This window comes from Ruditapes philippinarum, unplaced genomic scaffold (genome assembly GCF_026571515.1).
Source record: "Ruditapes philippinarum isolate M1 unplaced genomic scaffold, ASM2657151v2 ctg7041_1_1_1_1, whole genome shotgun sequence".
Taxonomy (NCBI): domain Eukaryota; kingdom Metazoa; phylum Mollusca; class Bivalvia; order Venerida; family Veneridae; genus Ruditapes; species Ruditapes philippinarum.
This window is the reverse complement of record NW_026858727.1, coordinates 25,857-43,856: the sequence shown is the minus strand read 5'-3', so window position 1 is coordinate 43,856 and position 18,000 is coordinate 25,857. Positions and strand designations below refer to the sequence as shown.

Sequence of the window (18,000 nt, the reverse complement as noted above, 5' to 3'; positions counted from 1 at the left end):
AAATAACCCTCTGGCAGCGAAAGGGTTAAACAAGTTCAAGAAATTTATTTAAATCCTGCCATTGGTGACCTTGACATTTCCTTGGCAATTTTATTAGAGTTCTATATTATATGACAACCAATGTTATATTCTTTTTTCACATGACTTAATTCATTGAAATTCACTAAGCAAACCAACTTGTTTTGACATTTCATGCGTACTTTGGAATTCCGCTTTTCATGAATATTGAGGTAAAAATGTCAAAGCATTATTACATTACATGGAAAAGAAGCAAAATTGTCATGTGAAAGAAATATATATATGCCTTTTTGGATAGACAGAAAACATAAAAACATCATTATTTTACACTTTACCTTTCTTCGTTTAATTGAATCCAGTTTAACTAACCAATATGAGGCAATTCTAGGCTTGTGGAACTTCCAATTTTCATATAACTGTAACATTAGAAAATATTCATACTTTAAAATTTATTGAAATCTATGAAATTCTTACTGAATATGTCTATTTTGAATTAAACAATATAAAAAATATGTATCGAAGCTGCATTCCCCAACTTATAGGTCACGTGAAGTTGATCCTTTCTTAAAAAAGTGCCGCTTTTTGAATAAAAACATGTTTATTCATATTTACAAAGAGAAAGTGTAGTAATTTTCTGTCACATATATTTTCAAATATCAAATTTGAGCATGATATAAATTATCTTTTATACATAACAAAAGGTCAAATCAACATGATTATAAACATATATTACTGTCTGTATTCAGTCAGGACCTCATTTTAAAAATTTTTCTACAAATGATGAAAGATTTTGTCTAGATTGAAAGATGGACAAGTCCATTTCAGATATTTAACATTACAAAGGTTAAATAACAAAAGGAAGTTTACGTACTTTATCAAGAATAGTGTCCGCCTCCTGGTCAGATTTACCGGGAAATTTGATTCTCATATCATTGAGGGCCTGTAACGTCCTGCGTACTAGCTCCTCCTCTCTCTCGCGTATAACATTCACCAAAAAATTGTCATCCTACAAAATAAACAAAATATTGAAATTGACAGTATTTCCTGTTCATACAATATATTTAACAAATGCAATGAACATGTATCAAAGAATTAAATACCAATTCAAAATTTGAAATGAATAACTGCACAGTAAAATGTATCAGTTTTGGATATGTTTTCAGGAAAGAATCTTAATCAAACAGGGGTAGTGCTTAAAAGCATCAGTATAAATAGGACATTAATTGTTTCAGTGCTATGAACGAAATTTTAAATAAATGAAAGGGTTTTCAATGAAATGCTACTACATACAACTTTGTCTATATAAGTAACATCAATCTTTAATGAATATGTCATATACCACATTTGATCTTTGTATATTTGTAAGTTTCTGTCCTCCAGCTTGTCGGGATCGTGTCTGATTCGGTCCAACACTGCCGATTGGTCTACCACCTGGTTGTACTAATCCTGAGTTAGGCCGTGACCCCATTCCGTTCGGTGTTCTGCTAGCACTGATTCTACTGTTAACAGACGCAGGTCGTGACATTGTTCCTCTGTTATAAGGAGTACTAGGTGGCGAGGCTGATTCACTTTCCTCATCGTCTTCTTCACGGTCTGTCCCTCGGAACTGCTCTGATGATGGCATACTGGCCAATGGCTATATTAGAAAAGAAATTATTTATATTCTAATTTATATTTCAAAAGAGTTTGCAAATAAATATCAAGACTGTTATATAAAGCATTAAAGCAGCATTTTTTATCTTTGATCAATAAGGGGGTTTGGTGATCTAGTTATAAAAGTTTTCACCTCTCACCCCAGGAATAGGGGGTCCTAGTGGCTCTACTTTGAACACAACAATGTTAAACTATGCTCATATGATGCAGTTAATCGTTCGAAAGCAACTTGTAGGAACTTGTTTTACTGTCAAGATAAATCAAGTAATATACATGTTTAAAGTAATACCTTTGGTCCTCTGGATCCTGTCATAGGTTTACCCTCAAAGTTCATTTTACCCTGCTGCTCATCTGCTTCACAATCTGCTATCATATCCAAAATATCAGTTTCCTACAATGTAAAATATTACAATCTGCTACCATATCCAAAATAAATCAGATTCTAATGAATTTCAACCCTTTAATTATTGAAAGTGGCAATAAAAATATTCCCTATGCCACCATTATAGAGCAAGCTTTATATTTGTGCAATTTGATCAGCAACCAAATTGCAAACTACCAAGACATCTGTGCTGTCTCATCAAAGTCTTTTTATAAATTTTCCCTTAAACTGTGTAGTGGTGTTGGTAGCTTTCACTCCGAATCACAGCAGAAAGTCACATTGAATTTACCAGAGCACACTAATCAGCCACCGCATTGTTCCTGGGCAGGCTGTCATTTAACAAGTGCTAGTTGCCTTCACTTTCATAAGGTACTGATTACTTCTGTACATGCAAGGGCAGAGCTACAGTGTGAATGACCGTAGAAAGGATTTCATGATCAATTACAACAAAAAGTGATCTGCGCCGTTCGGGAATCGAACCCAGGTCGCCCAATTCACAACGCTCTACCTATTGAGCTAACCTTATGGCTTTTCCCTAAAACTGATAAATGGTTTTGACCAGATTGAAAGATGGACAAGTCCATTTCAGATATTAAGCATGATTAGGGTTAATCAATACAAGTATGGCATCTACCTTGAGTTTATTATTATAGATGAGCTGTATTTCTTTATGCATAGATGTAGCCCTGCCAGACATGAATGTTGTATAGGCAGCCTCCAGTAGATGTATGTATTTCTCTTGTTTTGGTTTATCTTCGCACGGAAATATTCTAATAAAACGTCCACGATTCCTGTTTTCATATTCTTCTCTCGCACCAGCTTTCTTAACTCTCGCCAACAACTCTTTCTATATACAAAAAAAAGTATGTATAATTAAGCAATGACACATGTTATGGAATATGAAAAAAATCGTCTTCATTATAGACCATTATGCAGAAAGCAGTTGTTGCTAAAATGGATACGCAGGTAAATTTCTTATTTCTTTCAACCAATTTTCTTTATGATAATCATAGTTATAATTGTGCTTAAAATGAGCACCCTGATAGATATGTTGGAAATACAAGGCATCTTCTTTAAGAATAACCACAAGGTCAGTCCCATGTTGGTCAGGTAAGAAAACTTAACATTTTAGTTAGAAAATTCTGGGACACTTTCATCATGATTTATTGGGAGTTTAAGCATTTGTCACATGACAAGCTCTCAACTATATTACAAAATACAGATGTCAGGCACTACAGATATTAATTAACCATTAGAACTGAGGAGAAAAAATTTAAAAAAATTAACTTTTGTCATTTTACATATTCATAAAATAAAATCAGTGATTTTGTCTGCACCTTACTTTGAATTCAAAAAACCTATTCACTTTCAAAATGGCTTTTCTATCTCTTTTTAAATGGAAAAAACATTACAAATATATAGATAGTAAAAGGCCAACTTTATCTCTCAGAAATTAAAACAGTTTTTTGTTTTTAAAATATCTTTTCATACAACAGTATTATAAACTGACCAATTCATCTTTTCTTCTTTCAATACTTGCACGTTTTTTATCATACTCGGTCATGTGCTCCGTGTCTGATACACGCTTCGATGGCCTGAAAAGTCGTTTCTGAGCTTCTAGTTTTTGAGCCGTCATATTTTTCTTTTTGTCGCTCATTCTGAATCATAAAAGCATACATCATTTTTAACCCAAACATATATCACTTATAACCCAAACCTACATCACTTATAACCCAAACATATATCATTTACAAGCCAAACATATATATATTTATAACCAAAACATATATCACTTATAACCCAAACTTAAATCACTTATAATACAAACATATATCTCATACAAATCTCAGATAGACTGACAGCTGAGATATGACCAATAATGTGCTAAAAATGGCATAAAAATGGAAGAAACAAACCATAGCTTTGTTCATTTTAAAACTTTGTTCACACAATGAGAGGAGTGCACGTTTAAAACATAAGAAGGTTACAAGAAACTTACTTGATATTCAACAGTCTGATGGTATCTTCTATCAATGCTGACTTGATGTCAAAGTCAATCTTTTCATCTGTACCAAAACTTGGTGATCTATTAATCTTTAATTTAAATTATATGCACATATCAATTATATTTTTTTTCATAAATAGAGATTTCCTGAAGAACTTTTACTGAAGGCAAGTGAAACTTTGTACTGATTGAAAAATATTGTCAGTTAATTATGGTGTAACCTCTCTCTGTTATTAAAGGCCCATTATGCATCAAAAATGCTTCTTTTTTTCATTTCTCAAAAGCTTGTTATTTTGGGTGACCAAAGGGCTATTTGTTGGCCAATTGCCTGAACCTTTTTTTTTTTCAGTTAGTACAGTCATAGTTATTTAGTATTTTGTATTTAAGTCAAAATAATACTTTGTTTACAATATGCCACTTTTATGACAAATTATTTAGCATTTAGCCCTACTTTCTTCAAGTAATAAGCATCTAACATGGTTTTAAAGCCATTATTTAAAATGTAATATTAGTTCATTTTCTCCCTTTCTAAAGAAGTAAAAAATATTCATTTCTGATGCATATTGTGCCTTTAAAGTGTGATTTTAATATACATGTATAACCGGCTACTATTTTAAACAATTTGAAATAAATTAGGTCAAACTGATCCTGTTCTGCAAGAATTTTTTTAATTTAAGAAAGGCATTAACTGTTAATATTTTTATTTGTTCACCATGATAAAAGTTAAATGAATTTATTTTACAAATCTAGCAGATATATTTACTATTATGAAACTTGCTTTACCTCAAGTAACCAAGGCCTTAATTTTCTGTCAATGAGCACATCAAATCCGAGCACCTCAAAACACACACTATCACTGACTGCAGGTGCCCCTGGCCGACACATTCTGTACGCGTGTAAAATATGGGGCTCCGCTACAATCATAGTCTTTACTATCATGTCACTTATATTTCGCCACAATAATGCAACATCGTAGTCATTCCGACGAAGATATTCGTTAAATGACTTAATAGATCTTTTGCTTCCTGCGTCCAGACTGGCCCCTTTTTCGTAGAACTCGTTGTGTTTATTTACAGAATAGTTTGTTAAATGCATAAACAGGTGACTCTGAAAAAAATAAAATGACATGGTATTGATCAATAATTGCTAACTGGATGTTGTACAAATAAATCATAACTTTAGATAGTATAGTTTGCAAAAGTAGTTCTTGTCAAAATATTGCTGTGTAACAAACAACCAATTTTCGATTGCATCATAGGCTGACAGCAATGCAAACCAGACTGTTTGATATTTTAAGTCTAGCACTTAATCAAAATCTGTTAAACTTATAATGAACTGTTCTTAATTAAAAGCATGACAAGTCTATTATTTCAATCTAGTATGTTAAAGTGAATTGGTCTATAATGGAAAGACTGTAATAGTGACAATGAATAATTATAGTGACAGTATTTAGTATTTTCTATTTAAACTAAATACTGTCAACATAATTATTCATTATAGATTGCTATTCATCGATATCAGTATATTTTTGAAATTTCCGCTGAAAATCAAGGTTTTGTCCGGATTCCTGTATGAAATTTGGCACAGATTCTGGGCGTAAATGGCACTGAATTGGGGCAGAATCACTGTTTCTGGGTTGACATTAAACGGAAAAGCAAAGTCTGTATCAGTCCGCCAAATACAGAAAATTATTTCTTTAAAATTGTTGGAACCATAACCAGGCTGAATTTAATTACGGGTGAAATTTTGTACTTAGACTGTAAAAGATGGACAAGGCCGTTTAAGATATTTAGTGTGGATTAAAATAGACCTTGAATACTTACTATGTTATTTTCAGAAGGTGGTAGATATTTCTCTGTACTTAATCTGACAAGGCCATCATTAAATAGGAACACCCTAAGTGGATCACATGACGTTACCAAAACATAAATTCTTAAATCAAACTTATATCCATCCATTAACAATGGCTTCTCAACATATTCTTGAACAATGAAGTGTTCCTGAGCTGGAATCTTCTCTAGGTTTTTATACAAGCTGATCCTGAAATAAAGAAAGAAAAATATTAAAATTATATATTATCCTTAAAGGCACATTATCCCTCAGAACAGCTTTTATTTTTATTTCTTAAAACCTTATGTTACATGCTCTAAAACCAGTATTTCACCATTATAAAACTCTGGTCAAATACAAATTTTTGTTGTTGTTTGATGTTGAAATTACAAGTGCAGTATAACAAAATTGTTAAATATATAGATTTTTGGCGGGTTATATGGTTTATATGTCAATATACAGTTGTTTGCCATGGAAACATATATACTGGGCAATTATTATAATGAACTTATCAAAAAAAAAAGTAATTATGGTAATAATAAATAACTTTCTTACCCATGACCTTGGGCACCATTTGATGGCTTTACAATAAATGTTTTTGACTTTTTATGAGCTTTCAAATCTTTCATGTAATTCTGAATAATGTTGTAGTCGGATGGTAAAATCCATGTGCGAGGTACAAAGTTGTATTCTTCTGGTTTTGCCTTGGCCATTCTGAAAACATTAATCATAATTATATAAACTCAAGGGGTGGAAAAATCAATTGTCTGTATTGCCAAGGTTGTCCGACACACAGCCTATACGTTCAAATGAAATTTTATTCCTGTTTTGAAAGAATATTTGCAAACTTAGTATATATTGTTAACTGTAACATGTAAAATAATATTTTGAGAAATATATATCTTTTATATGTCTAAAATTCTTAAGAAATACCTTATTTTTTTTAAATACCATGGCTATAAAAGAATAAATCAAAAATACATTAAAGGCATTCCACTGAGGTCCAAAACCTATAGAAAATAATTTGTTGCAAAGATCTGAACTGGGGCATTTAATACAGAAAGATAATTATGCAGAAGATAATTAAGAAATATACTAAGAAACAAATAAAACATCCTATTTTAGTGCTATTCTTAGCCTAGTTTGAGTGAAAAGCATTGCAACGTTTTTCAATTTTGGTCATTTTTCACAATTAGAATAATTATTCTGGAGTAAACAAATGATCTGAAACTTTGCACACAAGTAATTGATCTAGACCTTCAGCAAATGGAATATTTATCTTGAAAAATTATGTCCAGTTCCATCATGTCAAAAAACTTCAGTGGAGTCCCTTTAAAATCAACACAATCTCTTACTTCATCATGTTGCGAGCCAAATTGTCTTTGCGAGTCACCTCACCCATGCCAGGGAAATGATTTATCCTCTGATAAGGCTTCAAATCAGATATCTTCTCTGTTGATACAAATGCATCATTCCATAATAAGAAACTGTAAGTAAACACACAACAATATAATGTACAAAATTTTATCTATAATTTTAAAATATACACATATTGTAATATCGTGAATCATTTACTGAGTTTCGAATTGTCTATGTGTTGACAAGCATAAATGAATCAAATTTAATCTTTTCATACTTTATTATTCATCACACATATTTAACTTCTTAGACAAAGTAAAATTTTTGATGGATCTTACATTTGTGGATTGACCTATTCACAAAACCTACAACTAACTAGTAGTCTGGTGTCATGACCTCAGTAGAATTTGTGGGATAGAGTCATTCGCAATCTCTTTCCTTTATAACTAAGTGAGCCGCAACATGACAAAACCAGCATAGTGGGCTTGAGACCAGCATGGACTTTCAAATTTAACAAGAGCTGTCTGTAGGACAGCACGCTCGACTATTCTAAGTGCTTGATAGTAAAAGAGCCTTGATAATGTTAAATTTTTTAAGTTCACAAAAGGGCTATTTTTTTTTTATAAATTCATGTTATAGGTCTTAGAGAGAGTCTAATTATACAGAATTGGCTTGACTATTTGGAAGGTAATGTCACAAGGGTTTTGCAATTTTGCAAACTGATGTACATTGTTATTATAAATAAGAATTTTAAATTTCAATTGAATATCTCAAGCAATAATTGAGATATTTGACTTTACAAAAAACTTTAACCAAAATTTCTAAGTTAAAAAGGGGCATAATTCTGTCAATATTGTAGGCAGAGTTATCCAACTTGTCAATCTGATGTACCTTGTTACTATAAATAAGTATTGTAAGTTTCAATTGAATATCTCAAGTAATAATTGAGATATTTGACTTTACAAAAAACTTTAACCAACGCAGACGCCGACGCGGACGCCGACGCCGACGCCGGGGCGACTACAATAGCTCTCATATTCTTCGAATAGTCGAGCTAAAAATGTACAGGAGAAGGGTCTAATAATGAATTATTTTAGAGGTGGCCATTCATTTCTGTATAAACAATTACCTTTCTGTAATGTTACAAAAACTTAAGTTACTTACGATGTTGGGTCGTCATCTTTGGCAACACTGAAGCCAATATGTTCTACCATCTGGCGGACTGAAAGGGAGACAAATGTATATCTTGTAAGTACATGTATATCTAAATTAACATTTCTGGTTATAGTACTGGTAATTATCCAATCATCCACTTACTGAATAGTTTTAAGTGCATGTAAACATGTATATGAAAACTTTATATAAAATTTACAATATTTTCTAAGCATCTGCTGCACCTTTGAAAATAATTGCCGAAAGTCATAAAGAATAACTATAATTTCAGAATCTTGAATATTTACAATGATTTTAGAGTTTGAGAATCATAATATTTACAAAAATTCTAGAAGTTGACAATCTTAGATGTTAACAATAATTTTAATGATGTTAGAATTTTCAAATCTGAAAACATTAACAATTATTTTAAAATTTTAGAATCTTAGGCATTTACAGTATCAGATAATTTCAATGATTTAAGAATTTGAGAATTTTAAAAATTTACAAAAAAATAATAATAATAGAATTTGAGCATCTTAGACAAATTATTCAATATTTTCAATAACTTTAAAATTTGAGAATATTAAACAGTTATAATTTTTTTTAAAGTTTGAGAATCTAAAACAACTGTTACAAATATTTTAGACATTTACAATAATTTCAGAATTTGTGAATCTTAAACAGTAACATATTTCTAGAATTTGAGAATCTCAGACATTTACAATTATTTCAATAATTTTAGAAATTGAGAATCTTATACATTTACAATCATTTAAATAATTTTAGAATTTAGAACCATATTATATAAACCCTTAACCTGCTGGAACCAAAAGTGATCAGCCTTTGCCACCAGTCAAGAGCCAGACCAGCCTACACTACCATGCAATCTGACATAGCTCAATACTGTTGGCTGACCAACTAAAATTTTCATTTTTATACTCCAAAATTAAAATTGATACTCCAGGACAGTTCCAACAAGAGTGATCAGTGACCACATGTGTCACCTGATGACAGCCAATTAAGCAGTTGTATTGAGGGGTGATTGAAAAATTTGTTCCCTATTTGTTGCATCTTCTTTCTAGCATGTAGCAGCTACTGTGTAGCAGGAGACACAAAATCAATATCAACCCAAAACACCCTTTTAATTCAATGACCATAACTCAGCTTAAAATCATCCAACCAAAAAAACATGTTAAATATGCACAAGTACTTGAGGTACTGATCAATCCTGTTATATTTCATTCAAATTGCATTAGGATAGAACAAAAGTAGTTTGGACAAACTAAATAAAATAGAAATCATTAATGGGCCATAACTCTGGTAAAATCATGTAGTACTCTGTAGCTGGTGACACAAACATGAAAGTTAAATAAGTCCATTTAAGGAAATTCAGCAAGTTAATGATTAAGTATTTTCCTAATTTTAAAATAAATATCACCAGGAGAAACTTCAACTTTTAAAGGCCCATTATGTCTTAGAAATGCTATAATTTCCATTTCTCAAAAACTTTTATACTCATTTGCCAAATACATATTTAAACTATCCTTTGCTTATTTTGCTCTGTTGGCAATTTGTATATTTAGTGAATTAGGTTTTTGTATGGAAGTCAAAATATTTATTTGTTTACATGTTGCAATCTTTTTGACACTTCTTTTATTTAGCTTTATTTAGTTGTTGAATATCTTACATGCTATTAATCCATTATTAAAACATTATTAAACACATGTTTGGCATTTCTAAAGATTTAAAGAAAATATGGATTTCTAAGGCATAATTTGCCTTTAAGTTTATAAAATCTTGAAAGGCTTTTGCTAATTTTTTACATTTCTTAAAAGCTATTAATATTTGATGTTTAGATACAGTTTCTGAAAAGTATTTATTTGGCCATAAATCTGAACAATCTTTTACATTTGGTCATTTTATTAATGTTATAGCGGTTTAATATTTTGTTTACAAAACAACAGACCACTTTGTTTATGTCTTGCTACTTTAATGACAAATTTATTCACATTCAATGCTGCATTGTTCACATGACTGGCATATAACATGTTCTAAACCTATTATTAATTCATTATGTCACAATATAAAGCTTGCCTAAATCTCTGGACAGAAAAAAAACACTTATATATTACTTTCTATAGCTTAATGTGCCTTTAAATTACTTTATAAACAAGAAACTGCTTGTTCATGAAATGTAATAGGGGTACTATTGATTATAAATACATGTACATTAAACTTTTGATAAAAATAGAGTATAAATATCAACAATCAGAATTTTTCTTTTAATATGTCAAACAATTTTTTTTTTAAATGTGAAGTTTCAAAGTTTACTTAACAATTATTTTCAGTTTTCAACATATATGTTAATGCATCTAGTGCATACAGACTTACGTAATATAATTGAAGTACAAATGAATCGTATTAAATTATGTGTACTGAAATTAACCCAATTTATGATACAATAAGTGTTTGAACTGAATGTTACCACAACAATCTTCACATCTTACTATACACATGTCTTGGCTGCTAAAATTGGGTACAGAAATCCCTTAAATTAACAATGGACTACTCTAAATTTGAAGCAGGACCAGTTCATTCTCAAATTCATTTTGACATAAAGATTTAATATTTATTATAGTAACTGATTACTTACTGACTTCATATCTTGTACCACTTAAATTGGCAGTGATCATATTTTTACGTTTTTTCCGCTTTGCCTTTGGCTGATTTCTAAGACGTCTCTCTTCATCATTATCTACCCTTTCCATATTAACATCATTCTGACGAGGACGGTTCTCAGCCCGCATATGTGACTGGTACCCGGACATAGGTCCAGCAGGACCTAGCACCATGTTTGCAGCGGTACGATGAGCGAAATGAGAATGCAATGATGAGAGAGAAATATCTGAAAATAAAACAGATCATTACATAACAATGACAGCACAAAGTAAAAGATTATATATACAAAAACAACACTCTTCTTCTCTGCTTTTATTCCCAATGTAATCAATGGAATAAAGTTAATTGAGCTTCAATTACCTCTTTCAAGATGATAATAATAATAAAAGTGATAATACTAATGAAAATAATAATAATAAAAGTGATGATAATAATAATAATAATATAATAATAATAATAAAAGTGATAATCATAATAATAATAATAAATAAAGTGATAATAATAATGATAATAATAATAATAATAATAATAATAATAGTAATATTAGTAGCTCATGTAATAATAATAGTAACAATAATTTATGCGTAAAATGGATTAACAAAGACAGGTTTGGATAGATTTCAATAATTAACCTGGTATGAAATTATGGGTTACATACAGTGATACTGTTACAACTAACTGTTTCAAAATGTTCAATTTGCATTATGAAATATAAAACATAACATCAATCTAGTCATTCATTATGCATTCATATACTGCTTTTATTTTCAGAGTTAATCTTATAAATCACGCTATTTTCTTTTCACTTTTACACTGTTTCTTTTTATAGATTTGCAATTTTGCATATAACATATCAATTACAATACTGGTTAAAGTTAAGGTGTAATTAAGACCACATTAAGACCCGAGAGCGGAAAACATTCAATTATCTACAGAACAATGGGTCATACTTTTCTCTACTTAAATAAGTCAGTAAATAATTTAAATGCCATTAAAAAATAAACTAAAGTATCAACTATCAATACTTGACAATGGGCTGAAGGGCTTACAGTTCTATTAAGGTCAATTACTTTTTGTTCCTACTTAGTTTACTTTGACACAAATAAAAAAGTCATTGAACAAATTTTTTTTTTTGCTATATTTTTTGCCAACAATTCTAAAAAAGAATATTTAAAAAAAAAAACCACAGCAAAAAATGTCTCCTGCTACTAAATATAACACAACTGAGATCAAAGGCCCCCTTTCATGCATAAAAGTAACCTTGATTGCTTAAATTTGTCAAACAAAATTAGATAAGAAACTACTCATAGATATATCAGATTTAATCAAGTGTTTTTATCTAACTGTTGCATACCATAAGGGTTATCAGTCTTCGTGAAATCAATTAAACCTATATAGAAACAACAAAACATGAAAGACAATAATCATTTTACTGTATCTTATCATAAATTTATTCCCCTTATCCTAACTGGAGTCCTTTTAGCTTGAATTTAACAAAATTTGCAACAGACAAATTTAAGAAGTCTGAGTGTGTTAATTAAAGCTGTCAGAGCCAATTAAAATCTAAGAAACTTTTATTTAAGATCTAATATCAATTAAATATTATTGCCTAATATCATAATTCAACTTTCAATTTACGAAAAAATCATGATTTTTAGGGAATATTTCAAAACAAGTACTGATTGAATAGTGAACAGTATAGACCATTTCTTACAGTAAATAAAAATCTAGTCAAAGAAATTAAAAAATCTTATAATTAATCATCAAATACATATCTAAGAGAAAATTAAAACACCCAAAGTCTATGACAAAGATGTAGCCTGTTAGCACCCCATCTGATCATGGTCTGTACTGTTTGCTAATCAGTCAGTTCATATTTTGAAACTCAAATTCCATAAAAATGGTGAATGATTGGTAAGAATAAAAGATGGACAAGTTCATTTAAGATATTTTATGTGGTAAGGTTTAAAGATATCATTAATGAAACATTTCAGCATCAATAACTGATCTTAATTAAGTATAAATGCTCAGTGTGAATTAAAGATTAAAGACCTTACAGTGAATCAATTGATTTCCTTCTATCAGTTGTTTTGAAACTTAATTAGATCAAGATAACCTTTCTAATGCACCAGTCATTTGAGATACAGGTGGAAGAGAGAGTGGACAGGGGGGCAGAGGATGGAGGTAGGGTCTTGTGGAATGCTTGGAATTCGACGACTTGGTTTATAGAGAATAGACAGGGGAGGGGGCAAAGTATGGGGGTGGGTTGTTGTGGGATGCTGGGAATTCATGCAATGACCTTTAATGGTTTCATAGTTTAACAGTAAAACATATCATATACAAGCAGGAAAAATCAAAACAAGTAAAAACGTATGTTGTACTGACCTACCAACCCGTTTCTCAACAAGTTAGAATTCCACTGCTCCAAATCAATCATTTGAAATGGCAGGAAAAGATAATTGGAAGTAATTTAAGACTTAAACTCAATAGCCTGAGGGTAGCAACTGATTCTACCAATTTGAGCAGTGTAGACCAAGATCAGCGGGCACATCAATGCTGTCTGATCAGGGGCTGCACTGTTCACTATTCAGTCAGTACTTATTTTAGAATTGTGCCCTGAAAACGATGGATGGTTTTGTACAGGTTTAAGATAATAAATTATAGCTTGGTAAGATTAAAAGATTTTTTTTAGAAATCAAAATGTAAAACTGACCGTCATTATTTGCTCCTTTATCCATTGATGCTAGAGATGATACCGATGTACTGTGTTTTAAACTTGTTGACATTCTCCTCTTCTAGTTGTACCAAGTTTTATATAGCACCATGTATGCTTGCCTTACTTAACTGTTTCATATGTGACTTATCCATCTAATGATTCACAAGATTTATACTGAAAATAATATCAATATAGCAAATTAGAAAAATTAATCTATTCAACTTTTACCTACAGCACTATATATATGTCTAGGTCCCCAAAAACCAACAAAACAGAGTTAAAATTCAATTTTAAAACTAACAAGTAAATATCAGTACAATATGCATTATCCTTTGAGTAAAATTGTAATATAAGTCTAATTAAATTACAGTTAAACATGTGTGTCAATTGGTTTGTAGATGCATCAAGTATCAGGTGTGTTGTGTGCTTGTTTCACCTTCCGCTTTCAGCCTCTGCCGCTAACTTAAACCAAATGCAAAATGAAAGCAGATTGTGTGAATCCCTGCCAGTACAAGCCCTTTGTAGTGCCTCCTTGTGACGACACACATCAACTGAGTATCTCACGGTCTCAGGCTGAACTACAGGGGACTCGGAGGTGGTCTGCCCCTGGACGTGCATGCATGTCTGGCCCACCAGCGTGTGGACAAGCCCTGATGCCCATGAACAGGCCACCCAGCTAAAGGTAAATAGCTCCACTGCCTTGTGTATGCCTCGGGAGAGGCTAAGGGAGAAGACCCTGACAGAAAACAACGACCCTTGTGCTTCCAAGGAAGGTTCTTTAGCCAGAAGCTAAGGGTTGGGAATCCCCTACAGAAAACCTAGACAGCTGAATTCAGCATTACTTAAGTAAGGCCAAATGGCGCTCTCTAACAAACCACGGTGATATGCATCTATGCCATGACTACACGTTCATCAACAACATATAGACATTGTAGAAGGGCAAATGACAAGAAGAAGAAGACAGTTAAACAAATGTCATATACCAACATGATTAAAATACATCACAATCAGTTTATTTGGGCCACTGAACTGCATATCCATGTCTTTGTCTTTCAGGAATCTTGTAAATTTATGTCATTTAAGATTCCCGGTATAATCAAAACACTATTTTTAGTATTTTATCTATATGAGAGTTGGTCTCTAAGTTAAGGTTTCTGCCTCTCAACCAAAAGACTGTGGACCTCAAGCCAGTCAGTTCACATTATGTTTCCTCTTACATACATGTAACAATGCACTAGCACTGGTTATAAATTACAAACTAATTAGCTCTTAAGGAAGCGGACTTGAAAGTGATAAATAATACATATATATGTTGCAATAACTTGTTTCACAATCAAGCTCAGACAATATATAAAGTATAATGATACACTTTCTTTCAAATTTCAGATAATTGATTTGTCTAAAATCAGAAGTGGTTGATTGATTTTCTTTAGACCTGGCGGTCAAGGATAACCTAGCTACGAAAGTGCAAGCACTTATTTCCAGTAGGGTCCTTACCTCAACAGACTCTAGAGACAGCTATGAGATACAAGGGAGTCCGGGAACCAGTTCCTAGCTCTTATTGAATAGATCCCTTGGTTCTTTTACATGCCCAGAGTAAAGCACTGAGGATTACCTGGGTTTCTTAAATTACCAGTAAACATCATATTAGGTAGGTGGGAAACACTGAAAGTGTCTCTGAAAAGTCCTAAGGGTGTTACCCAGGATCTAACCCTGAACCTCAGGAGTGACAGTCAGTGGTCTAACCAACTGAGCTTTCACGCCACCTAGTCATTCAACAAAAATTTAATTTTAATACCAATTACATGTAGATGTCATGGTCACTAATTGAATACATGCTTTTTAGGGATCAATTCAACAAGATTAATCAAAATAAGGTTTTAGAATATGTATTATAAGTTTATGTATTATATATTTTTAAGATGTATGACCTCTTTTAATCAAACAATGTACAAAAGTATTTTGTCCAGAAACTGGGTTTGCCTAAAACTGTAAAAGAGTGTGCTAACATAACCCGGCCAGTTCAGTTAGAATATTAGAAATGTGAAACAGTTTAATAAAGAGTACATTCATGTACACACTTTGGGATCTATTTTTCGTTACATACATAGTATTCAATGTCAAACCTATTCAACTGTTTAAACAATTATAAAACAAAGTTATTTTTGTCAACAAATTGAAAGTCTATTACTAACGTTCCAATTCCGTGTGAGTGTGAAAATGAACTTTGCTTACCTTACCAAACGTATAAAGTGTTTACAGTTTTCGTTTATATTCCAATTTTTATATTGTAAGCCTGCAAATTGGATTAAAGTTTGTAAAATTAAACGTAAATTGAAACTAGCAGCCTAAGCAGGTACTTGTCATTACGGTAGCACGTCCGCCATGTTGTTTAGATCACGTGATAAACAATCTGCTTAGTTACGCTAATTGCCAGCAGGTGCGTGCAAAATTGGGTTTACCGGTGCATCGAAAGTTTTACTTGGCGCTTAATTTGTTTAATGTGCTCAGATAATATTGAAGAATTACATTAGCTGTATTGCAAATTGATCAAAATGGGGAATGTCATTCCAAGTATTTAAACGTTTGGTTGACTTATATTGATCTCAATTCTATTGTACGGTACAATTAATCAGAGACATAGATAACATGCATCGGCTCATTAAGCATTTAAAGGAAGATCCATTTATAAATGTCATATGTTATTGCAGCGCATACTTGTAAAATATTATACAAATGATAATTATATAACAAAAGGCAACAATTTCTAGCAACATTAGATTAAGCTCTTCCCCTATAGATAGATGTCATTTATAAATTTCTTCTAGGTTTTAACCGCAACTTTATCTTGCGTTTTTTTTAATGCATAGTTGCAGTTAGAAACATTGATTATATATATTTTAGACTTTTAGTAGCCCTGAACATTTATAACATTCTGCAGGATTATAAAAACCATCTTCGTATTTTTCTAATGCTTGCATTAAACTTGAAAGGTTACTTCCTTCCGCTAGGCGTTGGAAATGTCTACAACAGGTATCAATATTTGAATAATCCCCACCCCAAGGTCGACTGTGCTCTGGTGACTACTTACATTGTATTTCCCGTATTAACGGGAAAAATAACATTCTCGCATGTAATTTTCAAAAGATTTTCTGTACAAATTGTATTGTAATGGACCTTCCTATGGGTACTAAATGTGCACCCCTGGTCGCCGATTTGTTACTGTATTGCTATGAAAGGAACTTTTTGATGAGCCTCTTTCCAGATACACAACAATATTTTATTGGATCATTTAACAGCACGTCCCGATTGCTGATATTTTTCATTTGGACAATATTTACTTTCATCAAATGGTGTATAATACCTTTCTTATGGAACTTAAAACTTAATGAAACGAATTCTTGATATTTTACCACATCATTTTTGGGTCTTCATATTTCAGCCAATAACACTAATATTTACATGAAAATCTATGAGAGTTGATTTTGATTTTGGTAAAGCGAATTATCCACATTTCGATGGAAATGTACCTCATGCAACATTTTACGGGGTAAATGCATCTCAGTTAATTAGATTAGCCAGGGCTGGTATCCAAGTAAACGATTTTAACAAAGGGCTACCGCTGCATAAACTTCGGAAATATTTTACGAAATTTTATAATCGTAATTTCGATTTAATATCAAAATTCAATGACGATTTGAAAATTCTTCTGCGACTAGGGATTAGCAAGCCTGATTTTTATAACGATGCGAATTACAAACTGCACAAGATCTTGGGTCATGGTAAACTTTCTGTTGTCTTTACTAAAATAATTAAACGTTTTATTAAAGAAGTTATATGACTCTACTAAACTAACTTATTAAGACATACCGCATGCTTGGTGTTAACCATTTTAAATTTGGACACTACGCTTTCTTCTTTTTATTACATCTGACGGACCAAGTGGGAGACTATTTTGGGCAGTTCTAAAACTCATCGGGACTGAATTGTTTTAATTTCCATCTTCTGTCTTGCTTCGTCGGGCTCTTGTAGGTGATATTAATCATTGCTGCTCGGTCTTCCTTTGAGACAATGAGCTCTTTTGGTTTACTTTTTATTTGTATCTACATGATCATTTATGTGTTTTACTAATTCACCTTTTGGAACCAAAACAACATTTAGAATTTCGCTTGGCGGGGATTCGTTTTTATTTACATTGTCCCT

The 18,000-nt window shown here is 31.7% G+C and overlaps 1 protein-coding gene across 1 annotated transcript; it reads right to left on the bottom strand.

Annotated features, from left to right (window-relative positions):
- Positions 1-224: 224 nt before the first annotated feature.
- LOC132754065 (tubulin polyglutamylase TTLL7-like) lies at positions 225-16,144 on the bottom strand. Its single transcript, XM_060744653.1, has 15 exons — positions 16,033-16,144; positions 13,795-13,971; positions 11,056-11,307; positions 8,412-8,469; positions 7,244-7,375; positions 6,444-6,602; positions 5,882-6,098; positions 4,842-5,165; positions 4,053-4,147; positions 3,564-3,711; positions 2,688-2,900; positions 1,961-2,062; positions 1,358-1,654; positions 890-1,024; positions 225-434 (listed from the first exon to the last, which is right to left on the bottom strand). Exons 2-15 carry the CDS (start codon positions 13,865-13,867, stop codon positions 240-242), a joined length of 2,400 nt encoding a protein of 799 aa, XP_060600636.1. The 5' UTR covers positions 13,868-13,971; positions 16,033-16,144; the 3' UTR covers positions 225-239.
- Positions 16,145-18,000: the final 1,856 nt, after the last annotated feature.